At 40.1% G+C, this 15,839-nt stretch overlaps 1 protein-coding gene across 1 annotated transcript in view; it reads right to left on the bottom strand.

The window, feature by feature from the left end:
- Positions 1 to 14,862, bottom strand: part of LOC139942351 (transducin-like enhancer protein 4) — a 78,897-nt gene extending 64,035 nt beyond the window's left edge. The window contains exons 1-4 of the mRNA XM_071939192.1: positions 14,416 to 14,862; positions 12,992 to 13,089; positions 9,263 to 9,326; positions 7,421 to 7,465 (exon numbers count right to left, since the gene is read on the bottom strand). Of these exons, the coding sequence (XP_071795293.1) occupies positions 7,421 to 7,465; positions 9,263 to 9,326; positions 12,992 to 13,089; positions 14,416 to 14,439 (231 nt within the window). The 5' untranslated portion in view covers positions 14,440 to 14,862. The remainder of the gene's footprint in view (positions 1 to 7,420; positions 7,466 to 9,262; positions 9,327 to 12,991; positions 13,090 to 14,415) is intronic.
- Between the last annotated feature and the right edge of the window lie 977 nt (positions 14,863 to 15,839).

Here is a 15,839-nt window from a genome sequence, read left to right as displayed (position 1 = left end):
GTTGCACTTGACTTAGAAGGCGATGAGTGTACTGATGCATGTCCACTCAACTACACTCTGTTACACATTTCTGTACACGGCCTAGGCAAATTTTCAAAAAGCTTTTAAAGGGGGGTGACCACAAGTATTTTGGCTAAACTGTACTTCTTCAAAAGTGTAACTGTGTTTGCTCAGCGCTCTTTTTATATTTCTACTGTTTGCATAAATTAAGGCCATAGTACAATGTACTTGTATTTCTGTCTTTTTTACTTTGTTTATTTTATTTCACATCCAACAGCACAACAGGATGAATAGAAGATGTGAAGAAATGTTAAGTTTCAGATATGGGGAAAAAACACCAACAGGGGAAAAAACCAACACAATCAAGTAGGGACTGAAAACCCCAATCCACACTTCATGTTCCAGTCACGAATTCTAACCAGGGTCCACACAGGTTCAAACGGTTGCACTCGAACTAAGAATTTCAGAAAATTTTACTCACTGCATCAAAAAGGGGAAAACAGCTCTTTCTATCAATATTTAATAAAATTTAATCACTTTAAAGTTGCTGAACTGAAGTGAGTTGTAATTTTATTCCAGGATGTCAACAGAACCCATGAACTATTTTACACTTTTACAATAACAGTATAACAGTACTACACACCGCATTATTGATGTTGGTATTGATTATTGATTTATTATTTTATTCCCAGGATAACAAAACTGTTGATCATCCTCCATATGGCAGTGACAGGGAATGATCGTCTCAAAAGCCCGAGTCCAATTTCATAGAGCTGCATGCTCCAGCACCAAATATTGCTTAGAAGAAATTTTCTGCTATAAACAAGAAAAAGCACTGACACCATTGACAAACGGTACATGCGGAATGCTATTTTGGCTGGTAACCTTTTTCAAATAAGCATACCTTTTATTGTGCTTAGCTACTATTTGTGCTTAAGCAGCTCAGGCTTTTAGTACTTTTTATAGTGTCCTTTGGCGAGCTGATGTTTTATTTCTGTTGAAAGTTTTAAACTGTTTTTCTTGTATTTTACAGTGCAGTGTATATTCCATTTCTAAACATTCTTAAATAATCGCTAACATCTGCATTTTTCTACTATTGTAATGCACATCTGAACATAAATTTTCGAGCGCATATAAATGAATAAATTATTACTATTTATTATATCATTGAAATTTGGCCCTGGATGTTGGTCTTCTTTCATAAATCGCCGGCTAGCACAAACTTCCATTACATTCACAGCGGCGTCTCGCACCCAGCAGCCATGGGGCCTTTCAGGCTAACACAAACGTGTACGCTATTGATCTGGAATGATCCTTGTAACAACACATGGAACAGCCTTCCTCAAATACTTGCAGTTGGATAATACAGAGAGGGAGAGAAAGGTGGGATGCCGGCGGTGGAGAGCTAAAGCGGAAAAAGGGGGCAGGGACCGTCATCGAGGGAGGCGGACAGAGTTTCTGATTTTCTCATCCCCTTGATGTTGACTTGATGAGCACCATAAACAAGATGAGCAATTTACCAGCACTACAACCCGGCCAGTGCCAAATGGCCACTACCAGTTTGGCAAACATGCTGTGTGCAAACACTCACAAGAGATAAAGAGGCCAGGAAAGAGGAAAAAAGCTGACCCTTCGTATTTTGCCTTTCTGCGCCTCTGCACATCTCACTCAAACTCACCCCCCCCCCCTCTCTCTCTCTCTCCAACTCTGTCCCAGTATGTAAGCGGCTCAGTCTAGCTTGAGAAACACTTGACCTACCCCTGACTGGAATGGGAAGCTGAGGACTTTGCACAGGGCTGTGAGTGGTAATGGAACGAGAAGAGGGGAAACAAGACAGAGGAGAAGAAAGAAAAGGAAGACAAAAAATTCAACTGCGGAAGGGACGACGGTTTATCATTCATCATTCATAATGCTGACAACAGCTACTGTGCTGAGTGCTGGCCCTGTCACCTGTCTATATTTGCTGAGTAAACAGCCCCGGTCGGGGAGGGAGAGAGTGAAACAACCATCCACGGCAGCGGCAGCGGGGCGAACATTGATCGCGGGGCCGTGTAGGACTAAAAACACTAATTCGTGTAGCTGACATCGGCCTCCTCGAGTAGAGGTAATCTATTCCACGCGATGCTAACCGCTTACACTACACATGACGTCAACGGGAGGCTGAGTTCGTTTTAGCCGGCCCTGTAATGCATCACACCCATGCATGATTGAACCTTTCGTTGTCATTGCCGTGGATCAGGCTATGTTGAGCTGCACATACACACCTCAAAAGAAGACAGGAAAAAGAAGCGGGGGGGGGGGGGGGGGGGAATCAACTCTACTCTCCAGAAAAACCCTCCTCATGTATTCAGAGATTCTTGTTTACCCAGTCCTCACTGATTCTTACAACACCACTCTGCAAACACCATTTGCTTGTTCAAACACCACCTTCTCTCCCCTCCGTTTTGATTGCCGAACCCCAATACTGCATTCCCCTCCATTATGCGCTGGAAAAATATTTGAACTGCCATTTGTTAAAATTTTAAACAGACGGTTTTTTTTCTCGATAGCAAAAATAAAAGCTGATGACTGGAGTACTATGTAGAAGGGGTTTAGTCATGTAGACAAGCAGCCGGTTTATATTAAAATCCAACTAGATTATGAATCGGGGGGGGGGGGGGGGGGACTTGAATTCGGACGACTCTGCCGATAATTGCAATCCTAACAAACACAACATAGTGCCTGACCTTTCAAGAGATAAACAGGTCTACTTTAAATGTTTGATCACATAATAACATACTGTTACCAGGAGTAGAGTGCTCTTTTAATCATTGATTGTTTATTTGTTACATGATAGGCGATGTTGCTAATTTGCATTTAGTTTGTATGCTTTTCTTTTGAGCATAAACCGTGTCATTATTATTATTTAACTTTGAAATTTAAATGCAATGCTTTAAAATACAGTTGACCATGTTGTTTTTCTCCCACTCAAACTAATAACCAGATTGAGGCTGGAAGGAAAAAAAAAAGTCTGGCCCTTTTTTATAAATTGATAATTACAACTATCTGCGCCATTATGTACACAGGGAATATGTGACAAAGATTGCTGCAGTTTAACGTATGTGACATGGTCTGCCATTTTGTAAACCAAATTTGTTAATCCACAAAATGGCGGACCATGTACGTTTGTACTGAAAGGAAAACCATAAAATTTGGAGGCATATTTTGTTTGAATGTTTGAAATGGATTTATCTTTCCGACCTTATTAATTTTGTTGGCATAAAAAATATACAAAGCGATATGTGTCCATTTAACCCTCCCCAATACATATGTAGCACTCCTTACAATTTTAAGTAGATTTTAAAAACAATCAGATGGAAAAAAACCTGAAATTTTATTGACAGGAAATGAACTACGATGTGGCGCTTTTGTACAATGATCATGTAAAAAAATCCCAATCCGCCTAAATCCAATCCCCCAATTTAATTCGTGCATAAATGAATCGCAAGTACTTAAGTGGGTATTTAAATTAACCATGCTGAACAGTCAAAAACAAATTCCATTAAAATTTACACTTTCCATAGAGCTGAAAGCAGAAAAATACTTAGCAGAAAAATATTGCTTGCCAATTTCCTGCTGAGTGAGCTGGATACTTGGGTCAAATATGGTACAAATGACATGGTGTTTTGACTGGTAATGTTATTCTGCTAAGATCTTTGTTTGCGCTTTGCTTCTATGAAATGAAGTCAAAATGTTATATGAAGTAATGAAATAATTCTCATTTTATTTTTGATTCCTTTCTGGTTCATGGACATTTTTTCGTTTCTCTTAGAAAATAATGTATTGAGTATTTTTTTTTGCGTTCAAGCTTTTGTTTCAACTCAGTATACTCCACTGGAAAAGGGCGTTCATATTATTGACGACTCTATTAAAATTAATTGTTTTGATATCGTTGAAGACCTTTCAAGGACAGATGAAATTAAATGTATGTACGATAGGAACAAATTATATTTAGCCAGACACGGAAACAAATATTTTATGTAGTCCAAATTTATTTTCCCTGAAAGTAAACATACACAAAATATATTTGTTTCTTCTTTCCTGCGAAGAGAAAGAGATATTGCGCAGGAACTTGTCTCCCTGGTCACCAGGGTATAACAACGACTACTCATAGCTCATCCCCGCCTCATTCTCCGCTGACACCCCGAGCAAAAGCCCAGACGATTGGTCACGTTCGATTAAATGCCATAATCGCGCTGGAAAATAAATTACCCTGTAGACTGCATGTTCATGGATGCACATCATTACGATCTTGCGGTAATGACGACAGCCCCCATAATGCAAGCAAGCAATAGCTCCCACAACAGAGAGACCCTGTACCGTGCTAATGGTCGGATAGGCAGCTGGTCACCATGAATAATTAATAGCGGATCACATGATTGCTGATCCGCGTGCGCGCTGGCTACCCCGACAGCCGCCGCCATGGACAACGATGTGGGGTGGGTGCTCAATATCATCAACGTGATCCATTAAAGTGTACTTGTGCCACCAATTTCTGGGCAAATCTGGGGCCCCCGATGAATGAATATGCAATTCCTTCAAGATAACCCGGGAAAGAGAAGAAGAAAAAAAAATCTGCAGACCAGAACAAAGAAGAAGCTCCTGTTATATATACTCGATGCTTTGAAGTGTAATTGGCATGCATGTGTGCCTGCCTCATATGTGTTGACAAGATCTTGGTTGGCGCAGCGAGTCTTCGCAGTGCTTGAATGCCAATCAAGCTATCTCTGAAGAACGTTGGGGTGTATATATACTCGGCCAGTGCATGAAGCACTCTTGAGCCAAGCCAACTCAAGGGCCATGGCTTCACTATGAAAACACTGTCCCTATAGCTGACACACAATCTCCAGCATCTTTTAAAGATGGTCATGGTGCACGGAACCCATGCCAAGTCCAACCTTTCTTTGTGTTGACTCCGCTGTCTTTGTATTGACACAGAGCCGTATTGCTTTACTGCAGGGAGAGGTGGGGGCAAATCCTTGGGTGAAGTTCTTCGCACCATTGGGTAAAAAGACACCCTTTTAGAGTTGCGATATCAACATCGAGGGGGTAAAAAATGTGACTCAAATTAATGTTTTTAATAACAGCTAATAATTTAGTGTTTTCCTTTAATTTTAAAAACAAAATTAGAAAAAGAAAGTTTAATTTTCAAGGTTTTGTTGCTATAAGCTGCACACAGCTCTAGGTATTTAAAATCACATGCCAACAACTTCTTGCATACATAACAATTAAATAACAATGCACAACTTTGGAAGACCTCCAATTTTGTTCACATAAATATCTCAGTTATTAATTGATGCCAGGCGCCTAGGATTTGGGAACGACAGAAACAGAAATTGGATGTTACAGTACGAGACCCAGAGTCTATGTTCAAAGAAAGTTCCATGATACTGAAAATGACAGTGATGAGGCATGGGAAAATGCGCAAGTTAATCAAAATTAATATGAGCCCAAGGAGAGGGGACATCAATCTTGGCAGTTGAGTTCAGTAGAAATTTGTAGAACTTTCTACTGCAAACATGGGAAAAATAACGTCCTGCCATATAAAAAAGGCATGTTTCATTTATCCAAGTGCTTCACTTTGGCAATTTCATTAAAAGAAAAATGAAAAGACTTTTGTTTATTATATTAGGACAAATTGTGTTTACTTGTAAGACAACAGTTAAAATATCCAGTAACTATGAACAAAATGGTTTCTTTATGTTTAAGATGTATCAAATGCTCAATGTACTTATAGATATGTACCAATTTACTTGTGAAAATCATGATATTGTACAAAAAGAATTATGACTTCATTCATTATTAGTAAGATTTCCCCTCTAAAGATCCCAATAATGACTTTACAATTGCCCTGCTAATGAAAACGTGATACACGCCCTAAACAGAGAAATCCAAACAACAACCGCCTCCGAGCGAGATCCCAAACGACCCCTGACCCAATTTAAAACTGGTAGCTTGTTATATCCACGGTCCCAGTCTCCAGCCATGCATGCATACCTAGTAATCACAACCGCCTTACATTCACCACCTTCAATGTTCCCCGACCCCGCTCCCGTACACTGATTGAATTGGGTCATTCACTGACAGCACTGCCACAGCTCTCTCAGTCTCTCCCTCCGACGTCTACCCCCCCCCCCCCCCTTCTTCTGAATCTCTCTCAAGTTTCTTCTGTTCTCTCGCGGATGACAACCAATGTAATTACTGGCAAACTCGGAGATGGGGAATTGCTGGATCAGGGGGACGGGCGGAAATCAACATCAGCACAAGCGGGACAAGGCCCTGGGATTTTGCGGACAGCCGAGTCAGTGTACAGGTGGATTCAAGTGGGATATTTAGCGACACAGTGTAGTGGATAAAAAGACACTTAATAGAACTGCAACATCGTGTCTTCGTCGGCCATAAACTCAGGCCTGATACTTCACAGAGGCAACAAAGGCAATTGCCTCCATGCCCCCTGGTCATTGCCTTAGTGCCCTTGAAATGCCCCAGCAGAAATTAACAATTTTCTCATAGGGTGCCCTTCATCACAGGAAGAAAATGCCTTGGTGCCCTTGCCCTTTCAGAGACAAAGCATACCGGCCTGTAAACTGGTTGGTAGACTGTAACTAAGTCGTCGGCAAAGGCAGAAAAGGAGGTGCTCAGTAGGAACCCGGGTCATGTGACCATGTTTAATCGGGACCGGGCTATATTTCGCACCTGACACTTTCCACGCGGCTTAACCTTCTGTCACAAATACTGAATAACAACCCCGTCTGATGATTAATGAGAAGGTTGCAAAATTCAATTTTATCAAATAATTGGGCAGCGTAGCGAGCAATTTTTCAGGAATTAGAACGAGAACTGACACAGATTTTCTTGACACAGAAAGTGTTCTTTTTTCTCGCCTTAGCCTTTCCATAAATTCCAATTTAAAAAAACTAAAACCATCATCATTTCTAGGCCACACAGATATTTATTTTGCCAAGAAAGACTTGCTACGTAAAACAGACAATTAGGGGAAAAGGGCATGCAACGCTCACGGAAAGGAGAGTCAGTGATGAAAAAAAAAAAAGGTCAGAAACTGGGATCCAGATCTTAGGAGGTTGAAATTATGGAAATTCAACCTTTTGACAACCCCTGGAGATATAAAGCAGCTTCTGTGCAACAGTATCGTCTGCTCTAGAGATGTAATGTAGATCAAAGAACATGACATGTTTTATCTGGAGAAAAATATAGCATTTTCTGTTTACCACGCACAATAAAAAAAAGAGTATAAATTCAGATAATAGTCTGATATTACTCTTTGCCTGATACATTCTTTGGCCATTGGCTTCCAGTGGCCAAACCCTCAATCAAAAGAAAAAAGTAAAAGATGTAACCAAAAAAAAAAGGAAAATCTTACCTGTTTGTGCATTTCCACATTCAATCCATATGACATTTCGTAATACTGTAGATAAAAAAGACACAAATTGTTTTAGGATGTTTGTGTTGAGTCTCATCTTCCATATTTCATCCGACAGCGCCTCCGAATACTTTCACTGTGTTAGATAGATGGTTGTACTTAGTGCTTACTATTAAGTGTATTATTTATTTATTATTTCTTTTTTTATAATGTAGGACCTTGAGATCAGATGGGAGTTCCGCCACATAGCAACAGTCTGGAAAATAATTTTTTTTTATAGCTGTCCATTTTTTGAGACACTAGTTGCAATAGGAGCTACATGTACAATACATGTATGGCAAAACAAACAATAGCCCAGTCCATGAGGGGGGGGGGGTCACTCTGGGTACTTGGTCAGAGTGTTTGACCAGCGAGGAATAAGAGGGTGTGAAGAGTGTTGACCAAGTCACACTTGTTTACATTGTTCAGGCCTCTCTGTAAATATCGTTCATTTTCACAGAAAGACTTCAATAATGTGACAATCATCAGGATTTATTTTCGGGCTGGGTTGCTTCGTCATCAAGTCAACACCGTTGTCAAAACTGATTAGTTAGGTATTTAACTTATGTCCTGTTAAGATTTGACATGTTTTAGCTGACGTGTCGCCAAATCAAGTGTTTTTTTCATGAGATGCCCAAGTCAGCATTATTTAGTCACCTCTCTCTCAGCGAACGATTTCCCTTGTACAACAGAGCACAATGCTTCTCAAAATGTATCATTATACCACTGCGAACTCACCATTTGCTACTCAATGTTGTGCCTAGATGTTGCCACTTCTTGTTTTAAGTTCACTTTAGAAATATTCAGTGTGTATCAGTCTAATAAAACTCTAGACAAAATCGTTCCCCGCCTCTTAGCCGGAGTGAGGGATTGGTCAGAGCAATTTGTATCCTTTCTAGTCAATGTCAAATGACCCATCGCAGAGCAGGTTGTTTATGTTTTTTGGGGCAATCATTGTCGTTAACGTTTGTTGATCGTCAATAAGCTCTCGGATCATCAGAGGCTGCCAATGTCAGTAATTTATTTTTAGCGGCAATTAATAGAAACTCGACAGTAGCTTAATGCACAGTTGATTTCACGCATGGCTGCCCGCATGATCCGCTTGGTTAAAACTGACAAGGCCTTGCATACACTTAGTACTCAGTTTCCCCCAAATTGCTGCAAAATAATTAACAAACACTGCCCCAATCAAATCCAAACAAATTTACTGTACATACAACACATGAGTGACACATTTTATGTCCAAACACCCTCCCCTTGTGTTTGTGTTTGGAGCTGATAAACTAAAATGAAAATTTACTGTCACAACTAGAGATTTCAGAACCGAAACCAGAGCTGTTTGTTTAAATTGTGCAAATGTCACTTGAAAGCTTATAAATAACTCTACTTTGTAGGATGGGATTACTACCACAAATATGTGCACAGAACTGGTGAAAAGTGTATTTGGTCACAAGCTACTTTTCTATATCGAGTATACCCTACATGTATGAATTACTGGAATATGCAGTTTTTATTAGTATGTGCATGAGTAAACTTGATACTTACACATTTAAACTGGTACTGCACTTAGGCCTACATGCTGCCAAGTTTGGAGATTAGGGGAATTAAAGCTTCACATAAAATTTGATAGATACTGTAATATGTCCAGTATAAACATATGAGGAAAACTGACTGGGTAAATTTTAAATAATTAAGGGTCTAGCTAGTCTAGAATAGTATTTCTTTGTTAAAACCATGAAACTGCACAGACACAGAGTATACATTTTTTAATGACCCCGTAAAAAAAACCTAAACTCAACTCACCATGACGTAGTGTCGTTGCATTTCTGTCTTTTCTTGCGACAACTTTTCACATTCCATCTTGAGGCTAAAGCATAAGAAAGAATAGGAAAAAACAAAAAAATTGTTAAAAATATTTGTAATTTTAGTTAGCTTTCTTTTCCACCCCCTAAAAAGTTTGAGTCAACAATAAAATGGTCTAGCAGTGACACAGCAAACACAAACTCACAAACAAACTGGACTGATTCATGAATATTCACAATCATGCAAATTAGAAAGTCACTGTCAAGCAGCCAGCAGACCCATCCTGTCACAGCGCAGGACCCTTGGTGGTGCCCCCTGATAGGCCCTGCCCATCTCACCCCATGCTGTCAGCGAATTGGTCAAATTACCAGGCACTGACTCAGCCTGCCAGTGCCTCCAAACCCCCAGGGCCCCACAATGTTTATTATTACTGGAAACACTCTCCCCTCCAATGATTTGTAAATGGCTAGTTGTAAATTTCATCTGACATTCCTGGACCATTTGATATGCCACATGTGGCTATAAAATAATATAAGAAGAAGAAAAAAAAAGACAAGGGGGAAAAAATGAGGTGAGGCAAACATAAATCAAAGGAAAAACAGTTTGTGGTTTGTGGTAAAAATCTGCTTTTTGAAATGTTGATAATTTTAGACATGAAAAGACCAACCACACTGTGGTAAATTATGCTGATTCAGGGAACTTTCAATAAACTTGAACAGTCATATTAATGACATGGTTTTTGAACCCTGGAATCCTCAAACCAAATAAAGACAAAGTTAGTGTCAATTCTCAACCCTAATTTCATAACCGATTCATTCTCCAGAAATCATTGGACAATCTTAGACAGCTACAAGGATTTGTAGAAGGGGCATCAAGGCCAAGACAGGGGGCACACAAAGGCCATGGCCACCGTGGTCTTCATTTAATTCCAGGCATGCAGTGCTAAACAGCGTTCTCCAAGGAAATGGGCAAGTTCCTTTTAATCTTGTATTTAAATGGCCATATCCATGATATGGCATAGAAACCAAAACAGATGCAATTTTTTGAGGGGCACCAAAGTCTAGAGTCGAGTCGTAAAAGTCATGAGACAATCAAAAACACACATAGGTCTATAATCATAGTATTGATAGCCTTTTCCACACTTAGAGAATTTAGCAAATGCTACATTTTAGCATGGTTTGTGAAATTTCACATCGTGTGAAAGGATACATAGAGGGATCCTCTGTTGCCTGGGTCAACACTTGGCGCAAAAGTGATTTGCGAAAACTATTTAATTTTTAAGGGAAATTCAACACTCGACAGTTCTCAACTGAAACAATATTTTGGTGGTAACCATAATGGTTGAGTGAAAGTGTGGTGAAAGTATGTGTCAAGAGCAACTTGAAACCGAGTAGAATGGCTCATAATAAATCCATTTTTTGTCCTACTCTGGGCAATATAATTCCTTCGTTTGTGGACACAAAATCCTGACCGCAAACTGAGCCACACCTTTCGAGACTAGTAATCAGGCTGATCCAACATTATTGGAAATGGGTTTGTTACGTGACGAAAGAAGGTGCAGCTGCTCCACACAAAAACAAACATTGACACGCTACCTACTACCTATTTACCATCAAACTTATCAATTTGATTTCCTTTTGAAATTTAATTTCCCCTTGGAAATTTTATCGTTCAACCTATGACTTTGTTTTGGGGTCTCTATGACTATATAAGAGGTTAGCATTTCTCTATTTTTTTATAATTTTTTGATGTATGAACCTGCCCAATTTGGCCGAATAAAAATGTAAACCATTTTTGTATAGAATATTCATTTTGATTTTACCCATTTACGATTAAAAACCAAAATGAATATTCTTTATCCTGATGCAAATCTATCATCTATTAAATTTTGTATGGGGTCATCAACCAATGAACTACATGGTCTCTCTGTTTCTAACAGCATTCTGACTAATAAAATGATGTATTCTTTTAGAACAAATTATGTTTAATTACTTAGGATGCTCAATTCAACAAGAGCATTGGCTAAGTATGTGCAGGTCTCTAATAAAGGATCATTTTGCACTTACTAATTTGGATGAATGTCTTTCATGTACCCACAGACAGGATGACCGACCACTCAGGTTTGAGAATCATCCCCTGAAACCATCTGACCATAGGAGGCAGAATTCTGTGACCTGAGCTGAGTGACAACAGACTCCAAGGCCTGGAATTACACAGGTCAAACAAAGAGGCCATGGCCTATGTTGCCCTAGTCTTGGCCCTGGTGCCCCTTCAAAATGTTCCCAAAGACTAACTTTTCCAATAAGCCTTAAGTATGGTGGACGTGATACGCGTCACACGCGGCGACTGATGCCACGCTCACCATGAACGTTGGTGGTCAATAGGTTTACGTGTAAACGCTGCGTGGCCTAAAAAAATGCGCGCTTCACTAAATAACACACATTCTGTTCTCAATGGTCAATATTTCTATGGTAGTGCCCTTTACAAAATGTAATGGCTTTGCCCTCTCAAAAGATGAAATTTAATTCCAGGCCTGGACTCATGTAGGCCCTACCCATAAAAGATTTAGAGGGAGCACTCTAATTACACCATGGAACTGCGCTGGCCCACCACCATGGGTGGGTAAAATTACATACAAATTTCCCCTCTTCAAAATGTTGGATGGGTGAACTGGTGCATGAACTCGTGTTTTACGATGGATCTGAACAATTTTCTCAATGGCATAAAATGCTTCTTGTTGGGCTGTGTCACATGGTTGTTACATCCTTCTAGTTATTTTATTATGTATGGCCAATAGTTGTGTAAACCTAGTACCGACATGTACATTTTCTTTTTTAAAGTGCCGTGCACATCCTACATATTTCCTTCCTCCTAATAGTAAAGATATTGCGGACTCAGTATCAACTGACCAATGAATCAAATTGTGGTGTCTTACTCAAATTACTGTCACTCTAGATCACTGAGCAAACTTGGCAAATAATATGCCCAGAAAATGACTACCTGAAAGAAAATACTTAACACAATTTACTTTCAGATCCTGAAGTTACAGACCTGGAACTACATGGAGGCCATTACCTCTTTCTTTTGCCCAGTCTTGGCCTTATTGCCCCTTGAGAAGTTTCCCATAGATTTTACTTTCCAATTGTGCCTGGAATTAATTGCCCTTTCTTTGCAATTGTAAAAACAACCTTGCCCTCTTAAAAATGAAAAGCCATGCCTACAACAAGCTGTTCGAGCAGTCATCCTAATTAATTATGTCTAGTCGAGAACATAAATACCGATAATAATGCGATGCCCCGCGGCCCTCAAAAACATCTGCTCTTTAATTATGCTGGTTTATTAATAGTAATCTCATCTTAATCCAGAATTCATCATCCTGGAAAATGGTAATGTCCAGTTTATAACAAGCACAATCTCCCGAATGGTCCACAGCACTTAAATGTATTAGCTGAAAAGCCCAACAGAGTCATCTCTCCAAAGCATTACCCAGTGTGCAGTACACACACATGGTTAGCAAGCTCTATGGAGATTACATAGAGTTTAGTACCTTGAAGCATAGAGCAGGGCTTGAAGGTAGGATCTATAAATCACACAAACAGCTTCAAATCCAATTCTTGGGAATCTAACCCCCCCCCCCCCAACAAGTCAAACTGTTTAGACTGGTGCTGTGCTGCTATAAATAATAACACACTAGCAACTTGGGGGCTTTTGACCTTTGACCTCTCTCACCTGTGATACTGTGCTTGGAGGAAACTGAACTCCTCCTTGATACGGTCACATGACTCGGCCACTGTGAACTTGAAGGGCTGACCGGGCTGGTGGGGCGCCTGCATAATGTAAAAGCCAGGTGGGGGTTTAATTGGTGTTTAGTATCAACACAAGACAAGGGAATTCAAACAATGAGGTAAATGAATAATAAGTAACAGTCATGATGTCAGGGGTTACAGTGGGGTCATTGTCCGCCATTTACAATAGATCATCACTCCATGGCCATCTCGTCAAAAAGGTTGACAAGTGAACTCCAAGTTGCTGATTTAATAAATAGTTAAAAGACGCCAGACTAGTAGATGGTGCCAGCTTCTGTGTGGTTTTGTGTATTGTTATGGTTGAAAACAATATGGCTCCAACCACCAATAGGCCTAATAACATCGTTATGATCATTTGTGGCTCCATTTCGGGATCTATGTCAGAATAGCTGGTACCCATATGGTGGGTTACCAGGACACAATCCAAACAAACCCCAGCCATCTTGGATGCAGTTTGCATGACAGACAATGCAATATGAATAGCCGGCCTTTACATAATAAGCATGCAACTAGAGTAACTGCGAAGATCAGACAGAGCTGAACACGCGGAAATGCTTCCTTTGCCTGATGCAAAGGCCTAATTAGCAACGGAAAACAACATATAACATTGTCTTATCATTTTTTAAATTATTATATACAGCTTTTTTAAATTAAGAAGTAATGAGTAAAAAAAAGAAAAAAACATGTTTTATAGTTAAAATCTTTTGACAAACACAATTTACTTTTTCTATGGCCACATGACATTGATAGGTTTTTTTCATGTCTTCAAAACTGATTTTCCTCAGTTTATCAGAAGTAATTATGGAGTTAACAATTTCACTATCACTATATGAGTTTGCTGATGAACCATGGATAAATCGACTTGCTGACTTAGACCGCCATTTTATAATTTCAGGATCTCTTTGCGCACAAACACGTGGGAGCATGCTCTACATAGCACGGCGGTCGCGCACAGCTAGGCGACGCACAGCCAATATTTAGCAACCGTGCAAAAAAACATGCTATAAACACGTTCGAATTATTAAGATCGCACATGCAAAGATGCCATTTTGATTCGCTAAGTATGTTGTCATGTACGTGTTAATTATGATACATTTAACTGCAAGAAGTACAGATATCATGACATTTGAGAAATTCATGTAAAAGTGTCGTTAGATTTTAATGAAGATTCAGTGACATGCGTCCTCAAGACAGCCTATGTGTCAATATCCATGTAAAAATGACGTGACTTTTTTGTGTATCACGGTCGGTGTGGATGAAACGGCTTCGTCGCCACTACTGAAAAACGGACGCCATTTATTTGGCTCAAAACTACAGTTAGAAGAAGCAAAAATTGTTTACACTTACCGGATGTCTGCTTTGTGGGTACATAGCTTATTAATGATCCACCGGAAAGTATAGAAAAGGAAAATGCCCGCGGATTCGGTGACCTGCCGGCTAGTTCGTTTCGTCCCTCTACTGTACACACATACAACGTACATACACTGTGGAGGGCTCTCCCCCCTAACAATCCCAACGCTTGTTCACACGTTCAACGTATCCAACAAATTGCACAATGTACACCGCGATTACTGCCACGTTATTTATCATCCACGAAAACAGTACATTCCCAGCGTAAATTCCTGCTAGAAAACACTGGACAACATGGTGAACTCCAGACGCGATGTTCTACGGTGTCAAACAAGATGTCCGCCCGAGTTTTCCCACGATTTTCGCATCGGAAAAAAGGGCAAAATTTCACCGAATTAGTTCAAAAAAGACAAGCTGTTAAGATACCACACACACAAAGTGATCTCAACGCCGCTCGACAAAGAGCCAAATGACATAACCATATATGGAAAATAATTGATTGGCCGTATCACTGAAAGCAATCAGTCGTGACCACTGAGAGAGCTGCAAGTCACTGACAATCCACGCACAGAGTCGACTCTCTCTCCGGCTGGACCAATCACGGAGGGCCCTTCAACACTAGCCACGCCCCATCGGTGATCCACCACTGTTAGTAACGTGGTCTACCGTTGACAAATTAGCAATGGGTACCACCCACCACTTATCTGTGGAATGCGGGCATGCAAGCGGACTCTGTTAGTACATGGGTTTTTAGCTGATTTTTTGAGTCGGCTGTGTATTCTTAGGCTGGAGCCGGGAAACAGTCGGGTCCCAGCGGGATAGCCAACCCCGCACAAAGAAAGGAAAATTATCACCTTTCCCTGAGGGCTTGGCTGCCACACTAGAACGATAAGACCTTCCACAAACCGTGCGGTGGGGCGCTACCTCAAGCTCGCCCTCATTTATTAAAAATAAACATCTGCGCTACAGTAATGTACATGCAGCTAGCAGACTAACCATAAAAACATGGCAGCCATTGAAGACGAGGCAAGGGAAGTTTGCCCAGATAATAAACCAATCAGATGTTGTTTGTGCGCCACTGATACGCGAGATACATGTACTCAGCAGTATATAGTTGTTGAAATGGTGGGGGCCAGCAAAAGGTTCAGCGTCTGTTCCTTGCTCTATTATATGGTTTGATTCAACTTCAAGTATCTGCATGGTGATGGAATCAATTCACGAAATACAATCTTGTATGCCTACTCCTTATAACCATGGAGATATGTTACATGTTACAACTACAGTCAAATTCATCACATATCACTGGACTTCTTCTTTAAAAAACAACATCCATTGGCATCGAACTGATTGCACTTATGTATGGACAAATAACTTGTCACCACAAAACCTTGAATAAGTTTTTTTTTTTAATTTTTTTTTTT

The sequence above is a fragment of the Asterias amurensis genome, chromosome 9 (genome assembly GCF_032118995.1).
Source record: "Asterias amurensis chromosome 9, ASM3211899v1".
NCBI classification, from domain to species: domain Eukaryota; kingdom Metazoa; phylum Echinodermata; class Asteroidea; order Forcipulatida; family Asteriidae; genus Asterias; species Asterias amurensis.
The sequence above is the reverse complement of the archived record's forward strand: the minus strand, read 5'-3'. Positions and strand labels throughout refer to the sequence as shown.